The sequence below is a fragment of the Cyanidioschyzon merolae genome, chromosome 13 (assembly GCF_000091205.1).
Source record: "Cyanidioschyzon merolae strain 10D DNA, chromosome 13, complete genome".
NCBI classification, from domain to species: Eukaryota; Rhodophyta; class Bangiophyceae; order Cyanidiales; family Cyanidiaceae; genus Cyanidioschyzon; species Cyanidioschyzon merolae.
The window spans coordinates 3,126-28,322 of record NC_010139.1 but is presented as its reverse complement, the minus strand read 5'-3'; the positions used below and the strand labels follow the sequence as shown (position 1 = coordinate 28,322).

At 55.2% G+C, this 25,197-nt stretch overlaps 10 protein-coding genes and 1 non-coding gene across 11 annotated transcripts, besides 1 other annotated feature; 5 read left to right on the top strand and 6 right to left on the bottom strand.

The window, feature by feature from the left end:
- Positions 1-712: 712 nt before the first annotated feature.
- CYME_CMM012C (ring finger protein) lies at positions 713-1,810 on the bottom strand (the record flags this gene model as incomplete). The annotated part of the gene is made up of 1 exon (XM_005536891.1): positions 713-1,810. One exon carries the CDS (start codon positions 1,808-1,810, stop codon positions 713-715), a length of 1,098 nt encoding a protein of 365 aa, XP_005536948.1.
- A 1,226-nt stretch (positions 1,811-3,036) lies between these two features.
- On the top strand, positions 3,037-4,074 carry CYME_CMM011C (hypothetical protein, conserved; the record flags this gene model as incomplete). Its single annotated transcript, XM_005536890.1, has 1 exon — positions 3,037-4,074. The coding sequence occupies one exon, from the start codon at positions 3,037-3,039 to the stop codon at positions 4,072-4,074; it is 1,038 nt and encodes a 345-aa protein (XP_005536947.1).
- A 179-nt stretch (positions 4,075-4,253) lies between these two features.
- Positions 4,254-5,183, bottom strand: CYME_CMM010C (hypothetical protein, conserved; the record flags this gene model as incomplete). Its single annotated transcript, XM_005536889.1, has 1 exon — positions 4,254-5,183. The coding sequence occupies one exon, from the start codon at positions 5,181-5,183 to the stop codon at positions 4,254-4,256; it is 930 nt and encodes a 309-aa protein (XP_005536946.1).
- Positions 5,184-6,739: 1,556 nt separating this feature from the next.
- On the bottom strand, positions 6,740-9,298 carry CYME_CMM008T. The gene has a single exon (XR_002461432.1). It is a non-coding gene; the product is annotated as a hypothetical transcript (transcript).
- On the top strand, positions 7,418-8,395 carry CYME_CMM009C (hypothetical protein, conserved; the record flags this gene model as incomplete). Its single annotated transcript, XM_005536888.1, has 1 exon — positions 7,418-8,395. The coding sequence occupies one exon, from the start codon at positions 7,418-7,420 to the stop codon at positions 8,393-8,395; it is 978 nt and encodes a 325-aa protein (XP_005536945.1).
- A 218-nt stretch (positions 9,299-9,516) lies between the features above and the next one.
- Positions 9,517-11,013, top strand: CYME_CMM007C (hypothetical protein; the record flags this gene model as incomplete). Its single annotated transcript, XM_005536887.1, has 1 exon — positions 9,517-11,013. One exon carries the CDS (start codon positions 9,517-9,519, stop codon positions 11,011-11,013), a length of 1,497 nt encoding a protein of 498 aa, XP_005536944.1.
- Positions 11,014-12,640: 1,627 nt separating this feature from the next.
- CYME_CMM006C (hypothetical protein, conserved) lies at positions 12,641-14,218 on the bottom strand (the record flags this gene model as incomplete). Its single annotated transcript, XM_005536886.1, has 1 exon — positions 12,641-14,218. One exon carries the CDS (start codon positions 14,216-14,218, stop codon positions 12,641-12,643), a length of 1,578 nt encoding a protein of 525 aa, XP_005536943.1.
- Positions 14,219-16,664: 2,446 nt separating this feature from the next.
- Positions 16,665-17,654, top strand: CYME_CMM005C (probable protein kinase CK2 regulatory subunit CK2B1; the record flags this gene model as incomplete). The annotated part of the gene is made up of 1 exon (XM_005536885.1): positions 16,665-17,654. The coding sequence occupies one exon, from the start codon at positions 16,665-16,667 to the stop codon at positions 17,652-17,654; it is 990 nt and encodes a 329-aa protein (XP_005536942.1).
- Positions 17,655-19,740: 2,086 nt separating this feature from the next.
- CYME_CMM004C (hypothetical protein) lies at positions 19,741-21,459 on the bottom strand (the record flags this gene model as incomplete). Its single annotated transcript, XM_005536884.1, has 1 exon — positions 19,741-21,459. One exon carries the CDS (start codon positions 21,457-21,459, stop codon positions 19,741-19,743), a length of 1,719 nt encoding a protein of 572 aa, XP_005536941.1.
- Positions 21,460-22,116: 657 nt separating this feature from the next.
- CYME_CMM003C (eukaryotic translation elongation factor 1 gamma) lies at positions 22,117-23,397 on the bottom strand (the record flags this gene model as incomplete). The annotated part of the gene is made up of 1 exon (XM_005536883.1): positions 22,117-23,397. One exon carries the CDS (start codon positions 23,395-23,397, stop codon positions 22,117-22,119), a length of 1,281 nt encoding a protein of 426 aa, XP_005536940.1.
- Positions 23,398-23,752: 355 nt separating this feature from the next.
- On the top strand, positions 23,753-24,943 carry CYME_CMM002C (hypothetical protein; the record flags this gene model as incomplete). The annotated part of the gene is made up of 1 exon (XM_005536882.1): positions 23,753-24,943. One exon carries the CDS (start codon positions 23,753-23,755, stop codon positions 24,941-24,943), a length of 1,191 nt encoding a protein of 396 aa, XP_005536939.1.
- Positions 24,944-24,961: 18 nt separating this feature from the next.
- Positions 24,962-25,197: part of a sequence feature (repetitive element) that runs on past the window's edge.

Here is a 25,197-nt window from a genome sequence, read left to right as displayed (position 1 = left end):
ACGTTCTCCGCTTACAGCGATCTGCATAGCACATGGACGCAGAAGCTGGGTGACTCTATGTTCATTCGCCTGGACGTGTCAGCTGGACGGCTAGGAACGCAGCAAATGCTGCGTCTCTTTGGATACGATCATGTCGCTGGACAGCTCGTATTCCTCGACCAAAGCTCCGAACAATGCCGTTCGCGCGCTGCGGACGTCGTTGCGGCTCCAATTGAGGATGCCGATCAAGGTACCTTCCGGTATGCACCGAGGCACAGGGCAACAGTGGGCGCAATGTGGCAGCCGATCGAAGATCCAGCTCTGGGATAGCTCGGTATGCTCTCATCCAGTCTAGAGCATTGCACTAGACAAACAAGTCTTACCGACAGACATGTGGGCACGCGGTGGAAGCATCTGTGCTGGTGCTTTACTATGCCCTTGGCACAGCATGCGATGCACCATTGGCCCCAGGGGGTTTTGCTTCAAAGCAATGCTGCAGCGCTGTGTGGCGATCAACTTGATACCAGGCTCACGGTACGCCGACGCCAAGGCAGGCTGCGTGCGTCGCAAGTTTGACGTTCTCAGCGCCAAGAACATCTTGGCAGCCGGTGCAAGTGCGTCTATTCCGTAAACTGGCTTGAAAATCGTATACATGAACTGATGACCCGATCTCGACCCATGCCCAGGCATTTGCAAAGAGCATGCACCGAAAACGGACTGGAGTGCACGACGCTCAAACGTATTCCTCTTCGGAGGACGACGCGGGATTGATTCGCTCCGGATGATTTCCCTGCCAATGACGGGTCGTCTGCGAAGCGTCTACATCGCTCCGACACTGTGGGCAACTTTTGTCAAAAAAGAGAAGCCACTGATCGACGCATGCGCGATGAAAATGGTGACCGCACGGTAGCTTGCGAATCTCCTCCGCTGGTTCGTACTGAGAGAGACAAATCGTGCATATAGGCGCACCGTCTTCCTCGAATCCAAAGTCCTCGCACTGACTCGCATCGAACTGCACAACTGGTAGTTGCTCGACAATCTCCGGTGCGGCAGCGCGCTCCTGACGACGAAGACGCTCCGCATAGTTCACCAGGAAGCGAATAAACAGCGGCAGACAGCAAATGATGAGGGTAATCAGCACCAGCGGCAGCATCAGAAAAGCAAAGTACACGAGAACGAGAATGACGCAGATGCGGAAAAGGAGCGGTGCAGTACCCGGACAAGTTCGCGACTCAGAGAGCCAGATGCTGCCGAGTATAATCCAACCGAGGTACAGGGCATGTAAAATGCGCGTTGGCTGCTGCACAGCAAAGGCCGGTACCTCCACATCTGCCGCAAACGTGGCGCCGGGGGCGTCAAAGTCAGAGCTTGCGGCCAGTGCGGTCAAGTCGCCGCGCTGCCCGGACCGGAAAACCTCCTGCGTGATGAGGCCCGAGCCATCCGAACCGGCGGGCTGGAGCTCTAACAGCGCCACTCGACTGTACACGGAACCGAGCAGCCGCAGAACGATCGAAGCCGTCTGAAGCGCAATGAGCACACCAATCCAGAGCTTAAGCGGCGCATCACAGGGCTGATTCCGAGTCAACAGCAGCACAGCTGCTTCTACCAGCACTTCGAGGAAAGAGGCCGCGAAGCTGAGCTTGCGTGTCCACGGCATCAGGTCCGTCCGCACACGCTCGTGAACATGCGTTCGAACCTGCCGCGAGTCTGATCGAAGAAGGCGTGCACCAATGCCCCCATTCTGGGATCCTGCAGCGATCGAGGAACTCATAACGAGCGGCGTTGCTTCACCGTACTGAAGCTGCTGCCTAATCGTTTCCCTAAACTCCATGCAGTGAAGCGCCGACAGCACTGACAATGCCGCGGAAGCTGCTACGCTCCCAGTGCTCGTCTTTTCCAAACTCAGGCAAATGTGGGCAGGTTCCAAGCACTGAAACCCAAGCTTTGCCTTTCGCTCGAAGACCCGCTCCAGAAAACTGTTCCAAGACGTGAACCAGTCGGACGCTGTACGGTCGATGGGTGTTTCCGCCGCTGCTGCTGCTGCTGCTGCTGCTGCTAGGCAGCGCTGACACAGCGGGAGCAGACGGTTTTAGGGCGCGTTCAACATGTCGGCGAAATCGCCCGCTCGAAACGGATGTCCATAGAAGTACATAAAAGTAGATGATTGGGATGAAGCTTTGCACGAGACTGGCGCCTGGAGCCGCTGCTACCTCTACCCGTTCCGCGCTGTGCTGCTGCGGAGGCTCGCAGGGTGCAGCATTCCTGCCACACGCGGCTCCGAAGCTCGTTCAGTGGTGCAAGGCATCCACGCTGATGCGTGGCATCGCAGTGTGGTCGAGCGGTAGCGCGGCATCCGATCCGACGCAATCGTGCAGTGCACGACGCGTGCTTATCAATCCTGTACATCGTACTCCGTGTTGCCGCAAGCCGCGCGTTCTGTGTCCAGTGCCTGCCTCGTGCGCACGCATACATGTGGGTGTACGCTGTGGAGGCTGCCTCTCCGTCCCTGTTACTTCTCGAGAGCGCCGCACCTGCGACCCGTATTCGCGTTTTCCCGTGCGTAGATGCGATGACTTTGACGGTTCTCCTTCACGTTCGGGCACATAGGACGCCACGCAGGCACATGCTGCTTCTCTGTCGAGCCGATGTTCGCCACGGCGATACAAAACCCGTCCCGCCGTCGCACATTTCCTACAGTAACAGCAGTGTGTCCAGCGTTGCAGAAGCCGAACACGATGGGCACAGCGCCCACCTGCTCATTAGATCTGGATTCTATTGCATATGGACGTATGTCTCTGGGATTTCCGGTATACATGATCGTATCTAGAGGCGCTCAGATCTCTATTGCGTTCCCCTGCATCATTTTTGCTGCCGCGAGAATCCTGCTGCAATGCATCGATCGAGCGATCGATCGATCGATCGGACGCGCGCGGCAGTCCTCGACGGGGCGCGTGCACGCGACGGTGCCGCCACCTGCCAAAGCTTCGCTGAGCGCACTGCAATCTGCCTGTGTAAAGCCTCAAGTCGTAGACGTTCGGCGGCGTTCCTTCGAACAAGATGCTCGGTTTCTGCTCACTTCTGGGAGCGTCGGTCTACCGTCATCGATCGAATGTTGGTGGTGTGACCAGGATAGCGTACGGCAGGCGAGACGAAGCTGCTCGACTGGGGGCGCTCGCCTGGTACAGGAGTCACGGAGGCCAGCGAGCCGCTGCGCGCGACGTAATCGCTGGCGTGGCTCGTTTGACGTGCAGTGACTCAAGAAAATCAAAACAAAGCAGATCTAGCGATAAGAAGAGACCCGAAGTGCAGTCCTTGCCTGATGAGGACAGAGTCGAAATCGTACAGGTTGTTGATCCAAGGGAGCCGAAGCTTGAGGCGCTTCCATGTTTCGTCGAAGACGCCGTCACCATTGAAGGCGTCGAGTACCTCGTCTTGTCGCCGTGTCTGCAGCCGGTTGTATTCGCTCGTTTTGAAGACGGTGAGGATGAATCTGCCTTAATACCAATCGAAGACCCGGTTGAAGTTGAGTCCTTGTTCAAGGAAGCGTTCCTTGCTCTTGCGGAGGAAGACCTGTGCCTCGTGCGGACGGCGGTAGTTTTTACCGTGGACGGAGACTTGAGCCAATTTTTTGACGACGATGACGACGACGATGAGGAAGAAGAAGACGATGAGAACGACCTCAAGGATCACGAAACAGCGACAGCGGCCAGTGCCGTCAATGGCGTCGACGATACGTTGCTAAGGGATGCGCTCGACGACCTCGGTTCCGCCGGCGCTGGTGTCAACCACTACGAATTAGCCGCTGATGATGACGCCGAGTCGGTCAGCGACATCGACGATGAGTTGGAGCTCGTCACTTCGGAGGAAGAAGAAGTCGAAGTACTGGTGACATTCCAGAACACGGACGGGCGGGTTTACTACGTATGCGCTCCAACCGAACCACTATTCCTCATTGGTCGACGCTCAGAGCCAGAGTCCTCTCTTGTGGCGGTTGTTGATCGTGAGGAACAGGACCGCGTTGGACCTCTCATCGAGCTCAAGGTTCAGGAGCGACTCGATCGTGCCTCCAAGACATCCGGCAGAGTCTCCAGCTAACAGCGCGCTGAGTGCTCGTGGTCCGTGAACCTCCCTTTCTGCGCATCTGGCTGCGAAGCATGCCACATAGCTCTCGGTCCCAATGTCGTACAGGGTATCGAGCCCCGCTGCAGCGCAGCCCCAGATGAGCTCTGCTTCCCGTGTGTGTGTGTGTTTGTCTGTATGTGTGTGCAATAACCTCAACAGAGTCCCGTTGCCGATACATGATCATGTAAGCGAAGCATCGAACGTCCCCAGACTGCACTCGCTGCTATTGTCGCGATATGGAAGAGTTGATGGGAGGAGAACCACAGGTCGAACTTTCCCACCCAGACTTTTTCGGGAAAACGGGTGACGTAGAGTACAAATCCAATTCCATAAATTGACCACATGACGAAAGCGTGACGCAATAACCATGCTGCGTGTTCCAGCTGCAGTGTGAGACCAACTGCGAGCGGCAGTAGACCCCAGCTCGTATAGCCAAGGAATGTAATATTCCGGAATACAACGTAACCGTGCCGGTGTGCGTACCAGAGCCCGACCACTGCCATCATGTAGAAAGCGGCGTTGACCCATAGAAACTGAATAGCTATGCGCCAGTGGCATCGATAACCAATACCGATAGCAGGAATATAGCTCGCGCAGATCAAAAGCAGGATTCCCTGGTGATCCGCCATTCGTAGCACCCGATACGCCTTCACTGAATGCGTGAGGAACAGGTGGTACACTGCACTCAAGAGAAAGCACGTTGCAGCGGCAACATAGTACAGCGATATCGTATATCTATCGAGGAGTGGAGCGTCTCTGAGACGCATCCAGAACATGTACGGCGCGATGCCCGTCAGGTACACCAGCGCAGCCACAAAGTGAGTCCACACGTTCATACTCTCGTTATGCAACTCAAAAAACGATAACAAAATCCGTTTTACAGACCGCGCGTACTCGTCATAACTTCGATAGTGACCGACAATACCCGGACAGTGCAGAAACTCCGGTGTCTCCGCAAGCGTCGTCACGACTGCGCCCTTCGCCTTTACGCGCCGACGAGGCGTACCTGCATCACCCAGCGGGCTCCGTTGTCGAGGCGCCCGTTCGTCGGCGTCGGTTGGCATCCCACCGTTCCGCGGCATATTGAGCTAGAACGTTCAAAGGAGAATGTTGGATAATGGCGAACGCACAGCGAAACCAGGGCACGGGTCAATAGGTGACGCTCCAAAATCCAGCGCGCGTGAATCGCTGCTTCTTCTTCGTGTGCTGCTGCTGTGGCTGTTGCGGCACCAGCGCAGATTCGCGGGTTGCGTGCGCGTGCGCGCTGCGCCCCCCAAATGCGCCCCGATGAGATCCAGACGCGCATGCAGGGGCGGCGACAGAGGCGAGGCAGCATCGCGTATGCTGGTGCGTTCGATCGACGCCTCTGGCGAGGTGCGTTCAAGTGCACAGTACCAGCGGTAGCGATCATCTTGTCCATGAAGAGGCGTCAGTGCCTTACTGATCCCTAATCAGTGTGTTTCGGTGGCGAATAGAGGCTGGACCGATCCGATCCAGCAGCACGCGGGATGCCGGGTGCTTCGGAGGCGCTTGCGGTGGCGCATTCTTCAGAAGAGGGCTTGAATCCTGAATATAACCTGCTTCGCTCGATCATCGCATCATCGATTCGAGTGGCACTGCGGATCGATTGTCAGCTGCCTGCGCTCGGGTCGATCTGCTGGGGACTGTAGCGTGGAGCCGGCTCGTGCGCTGGGATGTGCTGAGTCTCATTGGGAATGCTGATCACAGCCTCATTCGTCAGCGCGCAAGAGATGTGTACGCGGAGCGCAGAATGCAGGACGCAGCACATCGAGAGGATATGTGGAATGCGCGAGCCCTGTACTGGCAGCATCGCGCCCTGCTCGGACGCTTTCGCGCCCGCGTTGGGCAAGCGCGCGTTGCGCATGCCGAATGCTTCAGTTGCAATCGAGTCAGGGAGCCATGCTCTGCCTACATCTTACAAGACCCTGGATATCTCTCGGGTCGCAGAAATCAAGACGGGTACAACACGTGCTTGTCATCGTTCTGTTTGACTTGCTCGTCCTACTCTATCAGGGGGCCGGCAACACTCTGGAGGTAGCTTCTGGGGCACGCAAGACAGGCGCCGAGCCAGCACGCATTCTTCGCTCAAAATTGTGCTCGAGCAGGATGCCTCTTGCTCTCCTCTGGAGCACGTTCCGTGAGCGACACCCCAACGGCCTCGTTGACGCATGCCACGATTCATGTTGTACGTATCTTACAAGCAGAACAGCTTTAAGCGGTCGCAAATGATTCATCCATGGAGGAAGCTCAGCGGGTCCTTCTCGCGAGCTGCAGAAACCATGGTAGCGGTTTCGAGTGCAGACCGTATCCGCTCGCCTGGTCCAGCGTCCATAGTGTGCCTTCCACAAGCGATCACCGGCTGCGACGACTTTCAATCACAGCTGCATCGACGCGGACGCATCCTCGGCAGCCGCAGGGTCGCCGCATCCGTCGATGCCCCATGCACGACGAGAGAACAAAACTGGAGCTCACAGAGCCTGGTACGGTTCAAACAGAAGCGGCAGTGTCTTCACCTGCTACCGATAGCGACCATGCATCCGGAATGAGTCTGTCATATAAAGCGTTTTTACACCTTTCACAATGGCAACAGCGTTCAAAATCGCCTGTTTATCTGTTCTCCGTGAAAACCTTTTACCAGCGCGTTGTGCATCGAGAGCGCTGGGCAACCTGAGAAGCACGCTCTCTGCAAGACTGTTCGCCGAGCGAACGTCGAGTAACGCATCGTGTACATATTCAACCATACCAGCGCCTAGACGAGGCTTGGGCTTTGTTCTCATACAACTCCATGCCGTGCGCGCACCCTGCGATGCATGGACCTTCACAGAGGTCGCTTTGGCTCCCGCTCCGGGGCACTGCGCTTCGCGTCCGAGGTCACCGACCGCAGCGCGCACCTGTACAACGAACGATACGACCACACACCGAAAGTCTGCGAGCGTCTTCGAGCACGACGTCCGCAAGCGCACGTTCCGTTTTCCAATTGCATCTTCTGTTTGAAAGCAGTGTTTCCTAGACTCTACCACGTCACTGTTTGGCGTGAAACGCGTAGGTACCGGCACTCGAGACCGCTGCCCAGCCAGCACCGTTATATACGAAAGGTCGTCGCGGAGCTTCTCGACCAGTGGTCTAACTGCTCGCGAAACCCGTTGATATTGGTCTTACGTCGTGATAGTCTTGGCGCTTGTGGGCGTCAGAGCTGCGGTTGGTGGACGGGAGGTCTCTGTTAGCTTCTGAACGTGAAAGCCGAGAAAGAAAGGACTCCGTTGCACGCCTCAACGCTTCAGGCGGCAGCGTCTTCATGTTCATTTTGCACTGGCGTCCTCCGCTGACGACTTGTCTGACCTTTCGACAACTGGCAATCTCTCGTTTCAATCTGGGTCGTAGGATTACAAGGTCTAATACAGGGCGCTGGCTTTGTATGTCGAGTATCGCTAATCAAAGCACGCTTCGCTTGCTATCGCAGGCCGAGGCGCAACGCGTCGATGAAGCGCTCATGTCAGAAACTATCGGCTACAGCCTAGAGCAGCTCATGGAACTCGCCGGGCTTGCGGTGGCCTTGGCAGCAGCTCGCGAGAATCCTAAACGCAGTCAGCGAATTGTCGCAGTCTGCGGTCCCGGGAACAATGGCGGTGACGGTCTCGTTGCCGCTCGCCACATATGCATTCTGGGGTACGAACATGTCTTCGCCATTTATCCGAAACCGGGATCGCATCCCCATTTCCAACGCCTCGTGAAACAGGCAATGAGCCACGGTGTGCGCTTCGTAGACGCTGCAGCCTATGAGCAGACGATCTGCGAGGCAGACGTCCTGATCGATGCCCTTTTCGGTTTCTCGTTTCGAGCGGATCGACCGATGCGCGATCCATTCGCCACGCTGATCCGTCTTATGAACGCATCGCCCCGGGCGACAACGGTGCTTGCGGTGGACATCCCCTCTGGCTGGGATGTGGAGCGGGGTCCGCCAGAGGCCATGCGTCCCGCAGAGCGCACCGCATCCGACCCGCGCTCTTCGACAAGCGGCGATCAGCGTGCACCAGCCTCGAGCCTGGCGGTAATGGCGAACGTTTGGGTTTCACTGACAGCCCCGAAACGCTGCGCTGCTTTCTGGCAAGGGCGCGCCCATTACCTTGGCGGGCGTTTTGTTCCACCAGCGCTCGCAAAATCCATGCAACTTGAGCCGCTTCCATACACAGACTCGGAACTTATTGTGCGCATTGATCATCTGTTGCCGACATCGATACCCGGCCACCAGCAGGAAGCCTCAGAGTCGCGATAAAAGAGCACGCGCAGCAACAGCTGCTGGCGAGCACGTCGCCAGCCGTATCCAGTGAGTTGTTTTCAAGGGCATGTAGGTTCATTCAGTATAACGAGGTATCCCGGCGAGCGCGCCGTGCTGACCGGCTTCATGAGGAGATTGTCGATGAGGTTCACGGCGCACGCTCGCGGACTGGCGTGATAGCGTCGATCGACGTTGCACGATGCGCCTGCTGCGGGCGCTGTGCGCTTACAAGAGGAGATTTTTTCTTCTGATGAAAAAACGTTTCCATGGACCATGGATCCCAGATAGCAGGATGAATAATGGTAATCTAAAAAGCGTCCATCATGAAGCACCTACCTTCAAGTTCCATTTCTTAGAATTCCTCTCGGATATCCTGGTCGTTTCGTACATGCTATCGTACGCCGAGTGTCAGCCGTGAAAACCCCTTTTAGCGCTGATACCTCTGGAGCGGATGCATCACAGAGACAGATCGGCTTTGGCATACCACTGCGGGCGTCGTCTCGAGTCGTCGTTCATCCGACATAGGTTCGGGATTCGTAATCATTTTGTGAGCCTGCAAGCTGTACAGACAGACCTACTGCCCGCGGCACCGCGAAGCGATATGCTAGGAGACCATTGGGACCAGGGCGACGCCTAGATGCAGCCTTACCGTCCTTATTCCTAGAATGAAGTGCGTTTTACGGACGAGTTGCGCAGGTCTCGCCACACCACACGCCGCCGGGGGAGCACGGAGCGCTCGCCCGGCTGACTCGTCCAGCTCGCTGGCCTTTCGTCTAGAGGGTAAACGCTCGACAATACGGAAAATTTTTCCCTCTTTCAACGCTTAACAAGGAGGTCGAAAGAAATTATTATCGAATTGCAGCTTGCGCATCGTTTTCTACTCCTGAGCTGCGCTCACGTAAACCCGGTATCGGTGCGACCACGGCGTGCATGGAGGCCGGCGCGCGCTGCATGGCGCTGACAGCGTGGCTGCGCACTGCGGCCGGTATATGCCTCGTGCTTGCTTTCTGAGCGACTGCAGGTGTGAAGCGCAACCGCTGGGTACTTGGTGTGGCCCAGCGTTTCAATTGCGACGTTAACTTGTTCATCGTAAGGGTGGAGGCCTTGCAGATGGCTTTATGTTTCTTCCACGAACTTTACTGAGCCGAGCGATGCCCTGGAGCGAGCGTGTCTACTTCAGGCAACGTGCCGACGCCACGCGTAAACCGCTGAATGGTCACTACCAAGCCGACTTGGAACTAGACTGGCCGAAAAAGACCAAGAAGTGCTCGTTTCTTGGATTCCGGTACTGGATGGTTCTTGCTTTTTTGAGTTTTTTATTAGGTCTGCAGGGAACCGTTCGTTTTTATCGCAGCCGAGCTCATCTCAGTGAGGGCGCAACATTTGCACCGGAGGCGGCCCTCGTGCGTCTGCACAGCGCCTACTGGAATTTTTTGGAGCACCTCAGCACGCACTGTAAGTCAGCGGCTCCTCGACGGCTCAGAGTTCAGGGAAGTCAAGTGCATCTGGCTATCGTCCGACCGTTCTCCACGAAGCATGTTGACTTGCTTGAACGTCGCACGCAGGACTGGATCCAGATGCCGCACGCTATTCCTTGTCTTCGCAGCAGGGATGACGAGCAAAACCTGATGACCGCTGATGTGGACCTTATATTCGTGTACAGCGCGTCGGAGTCGGAGCATCGTGCGCACGATGAGGGGTTTCGGGCGCGTTTGCTCGGTGCCGCCCAACCGCTTCTACAGAACGCATCTCAAGTGTCCTGCTTTCGACAGATTCATTTCTGGGGGCACGTCATCGATATGCGCGAAAGCGACGTGCATCCCGATGTCACTTGTGATATGTTTTACTCGATAATGGAACGCCTCGCGGAAATCAATGACACCAAATATGGCCCCTATACACACTTCATGCTCATGGAACCGGACGTACAGCCGGTCCAAGCAGGCTGGTTGTCTGAAGGCATCCAAGATCTTGCTCATATAGCAGCCGTAGATGGCACGTGGGTGATTGGAAGCATCTCGCATAACCCCATGGATTATCGCGATTACCATATGAACGGGAACGCTTTGTACGCGTTAAAAGACAAGGCGTTTCGCGTCGAGTATCTGCGCAATCGAGTGCAGCGCCGTTATCGACGCAATGCACGTGTACCCTTTGCAGATGGATGTAGTGGTACTGCATATGGCGGCTATGATGTATCCCTTACAGGATACCTGTATGACCTGCCGATGAATCGAGACGAGTGGCGCTACGTCACCCAGGTATTTCATCGGTTTCGAGCAACAGATCGAATTCTGAATATGGGGAACGCGCCGGACTGGCGACCGTGGCGCACTGATTACGGTATCGGTTGTAGAAGTATGCTGGTACACGGAAAGAGTGCAAACAATGTGCGGAACATTTGGGATCCCGCTGAGCAAGGCTGGACGGTCGAGAAAGGTACCAGCTCCGGACGACCTACCAAAACCCAGATTTACTGCGAGATCAGCCGCTTTCTGGAGCAGTTGACAGAGTCGGCGGATCCCGAGTGTACATACCGTTTCTGCCATTCAGAGACACCCTATCCGCCGCGTATTTTTATGGATTGGGTCCGCGCACAACTGGACTCCGCTTGAGAATGACCTCGGCGCGGGATTCAGCATCCCGCGCCTGGCTGATCGCCTTATGAAAACATGATGGGCCAAGGCACACTGACGACCACTACATATGCAAGCTTTTCAATCGAAAAATGCTGCATGTTACTCGGCGATTGGGTCCTGCGCTCAACAGACTAGGAACGCTAGAGCGTCCGCACTTCCAGCGCGCCCTAAACAAACCTGCTCCGTCCCGCTCCATAGACTCCACGAGTTACATGCCGTCTCCGGGCCGCCGTACCGCGTCTGCGAAGCTACAATCATGTACGTCTGCAGTGAAGGGATCCTGTATCCATTAGGTACCGGACACTTCCTCCATAGACGCTGAAACGCTGCTTCAGCGTTGTAGGGGTCCTGTATCCATTAGGTACCGGACACCTCCTCCACAGACGCTGAAACGCTGCTTCAGCGTTGTAGCGGTCCCGTATCCATTAGGTACCGGACACTTCCTCCATAGACGCTGAAACGCTGCTTCAGCGTTGTAGCGGTCCCGTATCCATTAGGTACCGGACACCTCCTCCATAGACGCTGAAAAAGTGCTGAAATGTCGGCGATTTCTAGCACGCAGCACGTATCCGGCACAGCGGCGCATTTTGCCGTCAAGAGGCCGCTGGAGGCGAAGCATGCTCGCCGGCTCCTTGATGACATCCAGCAGATGATGTCATAGCTTTGAAAAATGATGAGGCAAACCGTTTGGCTCGGCATATGGATGGCTGTACTAGATCGATCTAGGCTCTAAATCCCACCGGTAGACAGGCCTGGAGCATGTGGAAGGAACGGGGGCAACAGAGAGTATCGTGAGCGCTTCACTGTTTCTCCACGGCAATTGCGTACGCGATTGCATCTGGCTTGATGCATCCATCTGACTCGGGAAAAGAATTCCATGGTCAATTGGTTAAATGAGATGCACGAGGCTGTTGGCCGCAGCTCGTGCGCCTGAATGTGCGGTGTATGGTGTTGTTGGAATTGAAGGAAGCTGGATCTTCAAATGTAGGTGCTTTTTAGATAAAGCAAATCAGATCATCAGCTGGGTCACTGGAGCGCGCCCTCCTAGAAGAGGGTAGACGCGCTCCAGTGAGCGATGGCGGCTTCACGGTAGCAGAGCTCTGCCGATACCTCACGAGCGTTCCGCTTTCTGCCCCAGGGGGCGACATAGTCTGCCGAATATCGGGCGCATGCTTGGAAAAAACGTATACCGAATGCGAAAAAAAACGAATCATCCCGTATCGGGTTGCAACGAGCAGCAGATTTTCGGACACAAGCTCAAAAGAAGCTTGTATCGAATGCACAAACGTACGCTTGTACACGGCGTTACAGACCGCGTTCACGCTCAAGAACATGCTCTTGCAAATGTGACTGCTGCGAGTATGCTGCCACACGGGCGGCATCATGTGCCTCCTAGCGCCCTTATAGGTGCACACATCACACTCGGCATCCGGAGGATCGCTTGAAAAAACCATGATATCCAACGAAACGTACGGTGCATGCGATCCATGCAGCGCCCACGGTCTGGAGCGGACTCGTAACCTAGTGCTTGGATGCCGATATCTATCGCGCATTCATGGATGGATCGCCAGACTTATGGATCTACCAGTCTCGTCAAAGAAAATCAAATTTCCTTCGGGGTCCGATCGACGCTTTCTAATCGCTCCTGATGAGCGCCGCTCTCGAGGCTCTGCAGCCAGTCGACAATGAGTCGGTGAGCGATTGCTTCGCGGGGCGGTAGGTGCGGCGCCGGCGGCCTGGCCTCGGGCGCAAGCATCGCGCGCACTTGACCTGCAGAGAACCACGCCACCGACTCTAGTTCTCCATCAGATGGCCGCGGTTGAGGCAGCACCTCATCACGCGGCACCGAAGCATAGAAACCAAGCATCAGTTGTGATGGGAACGGCCACGTCTGTGAGCTTGCATAGCGCACTGCCTCTGGCCGGAGCAGGATGCCCGTCTCCTCGGCCACCTCGCGCACAACCGCCTCCTCAAGCGTTTCACCGGCTTCGACGAATCCGGCAATACAAGAGTAGCGTCCCGGTTGCCACTGGTGCTTGCGACCGAGCAAGCACATTGCATGTTCTGGTTTCGAATGGTCTACGCTCTGCGAGGCCACAACGAGCACAATCACCACAGGATCGATGCGCGGGTAGACGGAATGCTCGCAGGCGCTGCATTGAAGCAGACGGCCGATGCGGGTGCTCGATGTGATCGCTGGCGCACAAAGACGGTTTCCGCAAGAGGTACAAAAGCGATTACGATGATACCAGTCGGTAAGGATTCTTGCTTGCGCCAGCAGGGCAGCCTGCGCATCTGTAACGCTTACGGAGCGATCCCGGAGAGCAATCATGGCGAGATCCTCTGTGTCTATACCCAGTTTTTCCAATTGATCCGCGGCCAATCGGTTCTCAGAGTCGGCAGCTACCTCGAGCAGCGCGCGCAGGGTCCTCACTGCCACACCGTGGGCACCCAAGGCGCCGGTGCCCCGCTCTCCTGAACGCTCGGCCGCAGTCGGTGCACGCTCAGCAGCGAGGTGATCGTGCACATCTGCTACGAACAGTTCATGGAACGTGGTGTCCCCCGTCGATAAACAGTGCTGAGCGCTGGACCCTCGCTTCACCAGGCAAGGAAAGAGCTTTCTCAACATTTCGTCGTCCATTGTTCCTAAGAACCCGACGTAGACGCCGCGACGCACAAGGCGCTCAAGCTGTTCCTCATCCGAGAACACATCCAGTGCTACGAGCTCTGTCCCGTTCAGAGGATCAGGTCGTATTCGTACGAGGTGTCCGAGGCGCCAATCGCTCGGCAGTACCCAGATTTTTCGAGAAAACGGTGTCGACGTCGGCGTCTGCAAAGCGTGCGTACCGCTCTTCGAAAGCGCCCGCTCCCGATGAAAACTCAAAGGCGGGAACGATAAATAGTTCGGATGATACCCGTCTCCAGAAGCATTTTTTAAGGAAGCGTTTTCCGACAACATGACCAGGTGGTTTTGGCCAAGTACGCGGCTCTGTGCGAGAGAGACTCGGCCGCTTTTCCAGCGCAGCACCGTGCGCAGTACCGCTTTTCCGACCACACGTCCGGGCTGAAACGACTGTAGGCGTTGCGTCCAATCTCTCTTACCTACAAATTGCCCCGAACTCCTCCAGTTAAAGCTCCAGAGTCGCGGGAAACGTGGCAGAGCAGAGCCCCCCTGCCACATACACACCGGCGTAGCTGCACAAGCGCTCAGCCGCAGCCAGTGCCTTGGTGTTCCCGACGGATGCGCGATTCGGAGCCTAGCCGCTCCTCTCTGTGCCTGGGGGCCGTTGCCTCCGCTCTGCGACAACGTCCCGCTTTTGGTTCACCACTTGGAAGCGCTTTCACGTGCGCACTGGAGCTGGATCAAGGACCTCTCAGTTCTAATGAAGCTTCTTTGCCGAACCGATTGACGCCAAGATCCAGAAGAGGCACCAGCGCCGGCACATACGTCCACTACACCTACGGCACTGTTGTCAGGCGGCCGGCTCCACTGCGTCGCCTTCTTTCTGGACGTTTTTACTCTGTTTGTGTTCATCAGCTTCTTCTATGAGCTCTTTGTGGAAGCCAAGCAAATGCGGCAACTCAGCCCGTGCTCGGAAAAATACGTAGAGCCACATGCCGGTGCCGAAGGCCCAGACGAGGCGTCGTTGCCGCAGACTCGGCTGCGGTGGAAAGCTCCAGTGTTCGCCGTTGTGCACCCCGCCCATAGCTCCCTCCAGTTACAGAAGCTCAGTGGAACTTTCAGAGCGGTTCAATTCAAACCCTTCGTCGGCGTTCCAAAGCGAAGCTGTTGACGCGGTGCAGCGCCTGCGCAGCACCGATGTCGCTTAACCGGAGACGCACTGCGTCGTTCCATGGAGGGCGCGTACGTATGTGCGCCGCTGCGCGCGGTCGACGGGCGACGAAAAATCGTTCGACCTCGTCACTTGACGGCTGGCTCATATGCCCATATCTAAAGTTCCTTGAACTCGTTACGTCAAAAATACTCGATTCCTTTTGAAACATAAATTTTTCTCTTTTGTAGACGTCCAAGAAATATGGTTGGAAATCAGCAAGTTGCTGCTCACGGACTTGCTCCCAGAGGCTCCTGATTCTAGTGTCTCCATGCAACAGGGTATCGGATTCGGAGAGTAATCATCGCTGTGACCGCTCCCAGAGGGGAATCCGTCGCTGCTACGCTCGAAGAGAACTTAGATATATCGAAGTCTCTTGAAGTCGTCTTCAACCCGAATTTCCCTTTCGGCGTTTTTTGAATACGGACAACATCGCGCACCTCAAATTATCTTGTGTGCGGAGTACACTGTGCGATAGAAATTGAGTCATCTTATAAACTCCAGGCTTTCTCCTTCATGTCTTTGGCATCCTGGGAACGTCATTTGGGCCGTGGAGGGAAGCAGCGGGTGAGTCACAGAACGGAACCGCGTGCGCTTGCGCGCATGCATCAGACGTAGTACCCGCCGAGGCGACCGTTTAGAGGGAGCCCGTAATCGTAGGCTAAAGCACCGCGCGCGGAACGGAAGGAGGGCACCAACTTGAGCCTCCTGTATCCATCACGAGCACGTGCGAAGCAATGAGGCCAGCTTTTGAGCAGCAAAGGATAGCCCTCGGAAAGGAAAGAGGTTTGGTGGATGCATGGAAACACTGGATCAAAGCAAAGTGTTCCCGCTGCGAAGGGAGCGCAGACACTGGATACAAAGAAGCCTCGTGTATCGCATCCTCCACCCGTGCATGGAATCCGACATCAACAGCAGGATGCAGCTTTATTGCGACTTGGTCACGTCATTAATATCCTTCCAATGCTGGCAGCGTAACTGGAAGAGAGCCATCAGCGTATATCATGTTGGATATGAGAGCGAGGAAAAGAAAGCACCTACATCAAAACACTGCAACTCGGGAGTTGATGGCATTTTGAAGTGAAACAATCTCTATTGCATACTACCGTGTTCGCATACTGTCCCGTCCGAGTTTATCTGGATCTTTGTGACGAGCCTTTCGATCGCAGCCCAGCCAGCGGGGATGCCTCCGCCACCCAGACACACGCACGCACACAATACATTTCATCAAGGCCGCGGCCGCATTTAATGGAATTCCCTGGAAGCCTTTAGGGAATCTTCCGTGCCCAGCAGCGGCATCCACGCAGCATAGGGCTTGGGTACTGTCAACGAAGAGCAGAGAAAGTACGCCCCCCGCCTTTTGCCTTTTCACGCGAGCGGTGCACGCTTGGGTTCAGCCCTTCTTCAGGTGTTTTGCTGACTACGAATAAAACCTCCCCCGCGTGGCGTTCAACAACCAAAAGCGCGGGACTTGTTGGAGTAACCGTTGATCGCTTGTGACGGTTACGCCTGCACGCCTACAGCCCGCGGTCGCTGTTGGGAAGCGATCTACGCCCGCGACTCGACTTCTCACGCCGGACCTGCAGGAAGCGTTCCTTAGAGTTCAACGCTTTGTAAGGAAGCAAAAGGGCTTGAGTAGTTTTGCTGTGCAAGGGTAGTTCCCGGAACGGGCTTGAAGCAGAGTTTTCGTGAGCAGCGAACGGCCTGCCCCAACGTCAAGTTCTGGGCACGAGCGTCGCTGGCACTGTGGACGACCTACTACAGCAAGCGCCGTTGACGAATACGCATCAGACTATGCCCCGCACTCCTAGACAACAGTGGGGCACGTCCAGCTGGATGAACGACTGCGTTCCAGATTTGGGAACAAGAGCACCATCAGGAGACAGTGGAGGCGAGCAGAGCTTTACTGTCCCTGACGAGCCGCTCTCAATGTCGTGGCATAGCAGGAACGGCGAGGTTGCAATGGGGTTGGATGCTACCTCGCCTGAAGCCGCTATGGCACGTCAGCCAGAGCAGAGGGTCTCTAGAGGGCCAGAGCCGGGGAACTCTGAAAGGGCAGATGGGCGCTCTGCGACACAACGAGGGGACTCGATTTACTCCTCCGGAATAGATTCTGAAGCCGAGGGAGATGACACAGAGGAAGATCTCTCGTGGATCTCATGGTTTTGCTCACTGAGTGGAAACGAGTTTTTCTGCGAAGTCGATGAAGAGTTCATCCAGGACGACTTCAACCTCACGGGTTTGTCTTCCTTGGTATCATACTATGAATACGCGCTTGACACAATCCTTGACATAGAATTGCCAGATCCCGGTATCGATGAGCGACAACGAGAGATCATCGAGATGAACGCAGAATTTCTATACGGCCTCATTCATGCAAGGTATATTCTGACGAACCGAGGGCTGCACGATATGCTGGAGAAGTACAACAATGTCGATTTCGGTCGATGTCCGCGTGTATTCTGCAACGGCCAACCGGTGCTACCCGTGGGACAAAGCGATCTTCCGCGCACTGCAGTTGTGAAACTTTTCTGCCCCAAGTGCTGGGATATCTATGTCCCAAGAAGCGCTGCGCATAGTCACCTTGACGGGGCTTTCTGGGGAACAACATTCCCGCACCTGTTCCTGCAGACCTATCCAGAGCTTGTCCCGGAAAGGAACCCCTGTCGGTACGTTCCGCGCATCTTCGGCTTCCGCGTCAGCGAAAAGAGCAAGCAAGTTCAGCGAAACTTGGGCCTCATCCATCAAAACCCTGACCAAGATAATCGCTCACCGGCGATTTGATATAAGCGCGATCGGCACATGACCTGGGCGTGCAACGAAAGCGACACACAGCGGCCGTTCGGGGAGAGCGAGAACCTGCAAAGCACCCTGCGGCTCGCTTCGCAGTATCTCGAACTCCAGACTTACAACAGCTGTGCTGCTGAGTGCCCATGGTATTATTTTTTGCGACGTATCCAATGTCTTGTAAAGTTTACCTCTTTGGTTTATCGTGCACTAGCGTTTGGAGCAGGGCAAGCACAGCAGGCTCAACGCTAGAGCCAGCACGTGAAGCGAGTCGGCCGTTTGAATGCGCCACGTCGCCTACCGGTACCACTTGCCCAGACTCATGTGAGATTGATGTGGGACGGGTGCAAAACACAATCTCGCGCGTTCATACGAAAATTTGGGTCTCTTTCCAATATCGTGAACATCAGTTATTATAGGTTTTTTTCAACGACTCCTCGGTCTTCTACGCTCCGATCTCCGACTTTAGAAACGCTGGTCTCTCGTTTCACTTCGGCTTTGCAGCCACTAGTCGAAGGAGGTTTTTGGCGGCGTTCAAGTGTCGATTACGCTGCTCACTGCTATTAACGTCGCATTTCATGTGAAGGCGGAAGATGCGATCTAAGAAGATTCTTCGTATACGGCTTCTGTGCATCCATCGCAGCTGTGACAATTGACTGGGGTCAGCTGCTCTCAAAGCCCAAGAAACCTCCTCCTTCGGGAGCTGCACTGTGGCGTCTGGATACATAGTTTCTTGCACGGTGCACGTCATTGTCGTTCATAGCTGGTTCACTTCGAGGCGCTCTTCCGTTTCCGTGCGGATGGCTTACTCTGTGATCTTGAGATTCTCCTAGGCAATTTAGTTGGTGAGTACTTTGTTCACTGTAAGCTCAAGAGCACGCAATTAAATTCGATAGAGGATTTGTGGAACGCGATACTGTTCATGATGAAAATAATTCCGGAAGGAAAATCCAGCATGAAGAAGGAATCCAGAAATAACGATTCTTCTCCGCTCCGCTCGTGCAGAGCGGCGACAACTAGTCGCCGCTAACCGTTCGCTACAATGGTAGGATTCGAAGCCAAACACACACGTCGCGGAAAATGAAGATGCGGGAGCAACTGGGATCGTATACCCTGAAGGGCACGGTGCGAGTCTAGAACGCTGTTTCACTGATACCCACGAAGAGCAATTGGCTTAGCATTCGCGCGGTCCAAATATCCGACGTGCGGCGATCAACGAATTCTAGAGATAGGCGTGTGAACAAGTCGCCGAGCAGCGACCTCGAATTTTTGCTTTCTCATCAACCAAGCAAAGCGCATCGATCCGACAACGAGCCGCCTTGGAACAGAAAGACTGAAATCTTGCAAATTGCATAATTTTGGCATGCTAGATTTCAGGAAAGAGGTGGAAATGAGGCTTGAAGGTATGCAGTGGATGATGATGTCGATTATATTTCGAACCGCTTTTTGAGCGCGCAGCGAGTAATCTTGATTCCCGTGGTAGGGCGAATTCCAGTGGCAATATCTTCAGCGCCGTTCCGGAAAGTTAGCTGAGAGCACGAAACCAACGTAAAAATCATTGAATCTTTACTGCGGCTGTTCGAATGCCAAGGATGTGCATCAGAAAAAAGGCCTGTAAGAAATCGAAACGGTGCAGCAGAGTGTGCCGTTCTGTGTCGCATTCTAATCTGCAAAGCATGTAGCGCCTCAGTGTTGCAGTACTTGACATTCTAAGGCAGTTTGGAGCAACGTGGTGACCGCTGTCCTACAATTAAACCCTCGTTCCAACATGAGAATATTAACCATCGAGCGTTTCGACATGTGAGGCGAACGCGCTCACCTCGCACAGTAATACCCTCGGACAAACGGTTGCCGCGGCAGATATCGTCGGCAAAGATACTGAAGACACGACGATGCCTGCATTGTCTGAGGTTCCTGCCCCATATACAATGCGAGTTCATAGCGCTCATTTTCATCTGCTCGTGACGCGCATACTCTGGAGAATCGCTGCTGTGTCGCTCTCAGGGAGTCGTTCACAACCGCACAGAATGCGTTCGTTTCCAGGATCCTCTGGAATCATCAAGCAGCGATCAGTCGCCAGCGGCTAGTTCCAAGGCAGTCTCGCTGGCCAGCAGCCAGGCAGTGGCAAGTGCTGCTCGAGCCCATCATTTGCACCTGCATACCCAGATAGACGCCGATGAACAAAGATCCTCTCCTGGAATCTCAGAAAAGGGTAGAACCTGGTTAGACCAGCAAAGGTACGGGAGGCATAAACGCGTTCGAAACCAGCGACAGTCACTTGCTCCGTGACTAGATGTGTCAACACCAGACTCTTAGAGGCGCCCTCACGCGGTTCGGATTCCCAGGCGTACTTCCAGGCGGGTACTTCAAGGAACGTAGAGGCGCCTGTTTGGATCGAGGCCGCATCAATGTGAACGTATGGATCCGGACAAGCGGCGCCCCGCGGCGGGTCGCCGGGCAAGAGATACGCACGGTGAAGAGCTCGCATCGCCTCTGCGCCTGGCGAATTCCAAACGGAAACAGTCAAAAATAAGGCCTGAAGGATGATAGCCCCGCCAACGAGTAGCAGACGACAAAACCGCAGCAGGCGGCGAACGCGCCGTTTGCGCTCTGCTTCTTTCATCACCCGCCTGTATGGTCGCAAGTCTAGCTCATTGAGTGCTGTAGCTGCCTCCTGGAGTTTCTGTGACTCAATGGCGGTTAAGCCAAAATCATGTAAACGACCTAGAATAGTAGCAGCTGCAGCGCAAATGAGAGGAGTCACCGGAACTGCCGAGTGGAATACCGTCGACGGCGAAGCAGTGCATGCAATGTACGCGAGCGCGGGAAATGCCATTCTCCCGGCGGTGCCCGCCTTGAATGGAGCGCGCTTGACTAGTAACACGTAAGCTATGATTACCAAAGCGAGTCGAGAGATGAACGCTTTGCTGTGTGCAGTAAGGTACTGGAGCATCACACGGGTCGGAGCATGCGTCAGAATTCTTTGCAGGGTACCTGGTTCATATTGAAGCAGGAATCCGCCGCGCATTGCAGGAATCATTGTCGTACCCAACATGCCAAATGCCAGGAGACTTCCAATCAGCAGTGCAGAACATCGAGAAAGCAAGCCCAGGAGAAAAGTTTTTCCACCAGCAGAGCCGGTTAGGTCTGCTAGTATGAACCAAACCTGCAGAAAGCCCGTCTGTATCAGCGAGGCTGTGCCTACAAAGCTCAACACCGCTAAACCTGCCTTCGCATATCCCTTTAGGATCAGAGCTTGAACGGAGCTGAACACGACGATGCTGAGGCTCACAGGCGAAATTCGACTGGCACCCAGGATTACCGAGAACTGAACACAGAGCAGTTCCATACTGTACGTGCGAGCCTCGTCGTTGGAGAGGGCGCGCTGGCCAAGTACCAGCGACATCCATGATATGCTGCCGATGATGCAGCGTACGAGGATGAGGCAGGGTAACTTTGGTTCGATCCATGAACCCAGCAAACGAAAGAAAAACGAAGGTATTGGACGCTGCAGAGCCCAGTTCCGTGCACGCCACAGGCAGCCCACAACTCTGGCAGGCACGCAGCCCAGTGTCTCCATAAACACAGTGCACCAGTCTCTGAGGCTTTCGCGGCCGGTCAACCAGGTTCTCCAGTGCACGCAGCTGGTGCTGAAACGATCGCCTTCATAAATGCTGTCGTGTAGGATCTGGACATATGGCGCCTCTTCCGCCGAGTTGTACGGCACCAGTATAGCGTTCAGCACGATAAACACCCAGAGCATTGCTTCATATCTGCTAACGAGACTTTGACGCGGTGCCATGGGGAGCCGACTCACTGCACGCTGCTGTAGCACTGTTGCTTCGCAGGCGCAGTACTCTACGCAAACAGAACGCGGAACGCTCCAGACCCGTTTCGAGCCCTCGAACAGCACCACCACCCGTGTCAGTCAGGGCCAACAGCTCTAGGCTTCCCACGAGCCCCAACACCCAGGTTTCTGGGATCCAACACGACGCAGCAGCTTCCTCCGTTTCTACCGGCACCCAGGGGTTGCAAACGCCGAGGTAACAACCGCGCTGCGTGTATCCGCCGTCGACTGCTGCCTGTACATCTGCGCGGCTGCGTTCGATACAGAACGGCAACTCGTTCCGTTAGCCGGTGTTGCCGTTTGTACAGCGCTATTGGACTCGCGTGATTCGTTCCATGCATCGATATGCTATGATAGAGCGCATGGCGCGGCAGTGCTGAGCACTTCGAGCATATAGTCTGTAAGTCGATGCGTTGTGTGCGGCGCATGGTGCTGTGCGGCTTTTGCTTCACGGGTAGCGCTTTCCCGACATACTGATGACCAAGGATATCTGTCAGAGGCGCGTCCATGGCGAAAGCCCTCTGCATCTATGAGCAGCGAACGCGAAGCATGTGCACACGTGGACATCAGGCAAGAAGCTTTTGCGGACATTGCACAACCAAATATGCACATTTACTTGAAGTTCTTTCCAGTTGCAACAGGCTTGCCATCGTAATCAGGTCCCATGCCCTCGAACTTGCCCTCCCAGGCAAACAAATCATTAACAAGATCGCGATCCTTGCCGAAGACATCCGCTTTCGTCCACGTGTACAGGTCCGTGTCCTCGACTTCGGTTAGAGGTTCTGGTAACGAATCTCCGGTGCCTCGTACAATGAATGCCCCTCCAATTGCACAAGATCCGGGTTCCCCACTCGTACCGAATACAATCATTGAGCCAAACAGGTACTTGCGAAGGTGATCCATTCGCTGGAACCAGCCGTTCAGCAGATTCGCAGACATGAAGGTCTTGCTGAGCTCATGGTTGTAGCGGTATCGCACAACCCAGACCGAGTAGCCACTCGGGTCAAACATCGTATCCCAGATCTGGTTCATTACTTCCCGAGTGTTGTCTGCGTTGGAGTAAAGCCGCTTCGCTGCTTCAAGATTGAAGGAGGATTTGGGTAGAAGGTCGAATGCATTCTTAGGCTTTCGAGCCGTTTGGTCATCCTCAGTGACCTCAGCAGCATGATCGCTGGACTCATGCCCTTGGTTTCCCGCATGGCCTCCAAGGTCTGCATTCGTGCTGGTCGCCATTTTCAGATGGTCCGGGCGCTTCAGGCAGGGCTTGAAATCTGAGCCGATCACTTTGACAAACTCTGGTTGGCCGATACACGTGTAGAACCAGCGCTTGAGTGCTCGATATTCCATGAGAAGTTCGGGATCCAAAAGGTATTCGAAAAACCAGAAGAGGGACATGCTGACGGTGATATCCGCGAGTGTGATACGCTCCCCTACGAGAAACGTGTGGTCTGTGAGGTGGCGCTCAAACCCGCCGATAACGGCACGGAATTGCTCCAGCGCTTCTTCAAATCGTGTCTTGTCCGGCTTGAAGAATGCAGGGAAGATTGTCGGGTACACCAGTGGCCGACCCAGCGGGTCGATCCGCCCAAGCGCGACGTCACCAAAGGCAGCCACCTGCGCCCGCTGAACTGCATCGTCACCTCCCAGCATATCCTGACGATTACTAGACTCAAGAATATAGCGCGCTATCGCATTTGACTCGAACACTGCTTTGCCGTCGCCCAGATCTAGAAGCGGGACTTGGCCGAAAGGGTTAAGGCGCAGGAACTCTGGCTTTCGGTTATCTTCCAGAAACTTGAAGTCTGGAGGTACTTGGACCTCAGCACCGCAGTACTGCGCAGCGATCAACGCTTTGTATGCCCGTGGATTGTTCGGATATGTATAAAGTTTCATTTCGAAGGTGGTGTTACTTCAAGTCGCGCACCGTGCCCTAGTGTGCAAAAGCAAGCGCGGTAGTATAGACGGGGCATGGCGCAGGTGCGGGGCGTGCGCGACGTGTGGCTGACGTCCTTTTTGGTAATGAATTACCCTAATGCACTGTAGCGCAGGCGTAGCGCGAGCGCGTGGTGTGCCCTGCGTCCGCTTTATACAAGAATCACCCTACTCGTATGCAGCGCAGACGTTGTTCTGTTTTCAACGCGTTGTTAGCGCTATACAGTCTGTCCCGACGAAACCAACTATCGAAACCAACGGGATTAACGTCTCCGCCGGGGTAGTGGCGCGCAGTGCCTACACTGCCATACGAGGCATGGTGCTGCCAACTCGCTTTCTGGGTGCGGTAGACATGGGTCTGGGCCTGCGCGGTGCCCTCGCGAAGACTCAACGTGTCGCGCTATGGGTGCGTCTGCGGAGTCGCGGTTTCGCAGATGATGCAAGTGTAGGCTCTACGGGTACCGGCCAGGGGAGTCAGTCTGAAGAACGAGAGCCGCGTCGAAGAGCTGGACGCAGCACCCTGCTTGCGGGTCTTGAACAGCAGCAGCGTGAACGCGCACAACCGACTGCGAAAGAAACTGGGTTACCTCTGAATGGTACGGGGCGCGACACGACACGGACGGAACCCTCCCATGCTGCGTTGTACACGGCCAAAGGGGCTGGCGCACTCCAGAGGAGAGTATCCCGATCGCTGCTCGGTCTCGCTGAAGTTGCTGAGAAAGTGCGCTCGACCGCACGAAGTGCTACTGACACCAGTGCAGTGTCCGTGGATCTGGACGAGTCGTCCACACAAGTGCGGCGTCCATGGCGGCAGCGAAAGAGCCGTCTGTTAGAGGCCGTTTCAGATGCTAGGGAGTCTGCGAGGCGCGCGCCGCGGACCAAAAGGCAGGTTGCAGACTCAGAGTCTGAAGCAATGGATGTGTCGCCACGTCGGATGGCGCGAGCGTCGCGTCTGCTGGAGATTCGACCGCCGCAGTTGAGTGTTTCGCTGTTGCCACCCTCTGTTCGAGAGGAGCAAGCACGCGTCGCTTCGAGTTTGCTGGAGCGTGAGGGTCCGGCCGCAGTCGAGAAAGTTCGGATGTATGAGGAAGGACTCCACTCTAGACTGGAGGCTGATGTGCGGCGGCAAAGGCGGCGGCAGCTCGGCAAGTTCCTCGTGTTTAAGAATCGATATCTACCCGAATCTGTTTTCAAGATGGATCGCTACAAGACCGAGGATCTATGGGTGAACCATGCCGTCCGCATTGCGGAAAACATCGTCTCGAAGGCGAAAAACCGACAATCACCACAAACTGATGCAGCGGCGAAAACTTCACTGTGGCTGGAGTCTGTTGTAGCGGACTTGTTTCCAAAGGCCCGCAGAGCTCAAGAAATCATGCTCATGATACGGCTCTTACGGAAATCAATGGAAGATGTGCAACGATTGCCGCCTGAAACACGACAGGCGATATTGAATGGGAAACAGCGCCTCACACAGGATGCCCTAAAGCAACTGGGGGCGAAGTAAAACTGGTCGGCCGCACAGCGCCAAGAACAAACGCCTTTCAAAAGAAAAACGTTGCTGCCGGCAGCAGTGTACAGTAGTGGCGAGTGACCTGCCCTAGACAAAACGTCTCCAACTGATGAGAAGACGCGTCCCCGTCTTTTTGGACCGGCCATCTACTACTGCTTCAATTTTTTTCTCATATGGTTCCTTTTTGGGAGGTTGTCCAATAAAGTTGTCTCTTGTCAGCTCTGGAGGTCTTTTCTCCAGCACCGCAC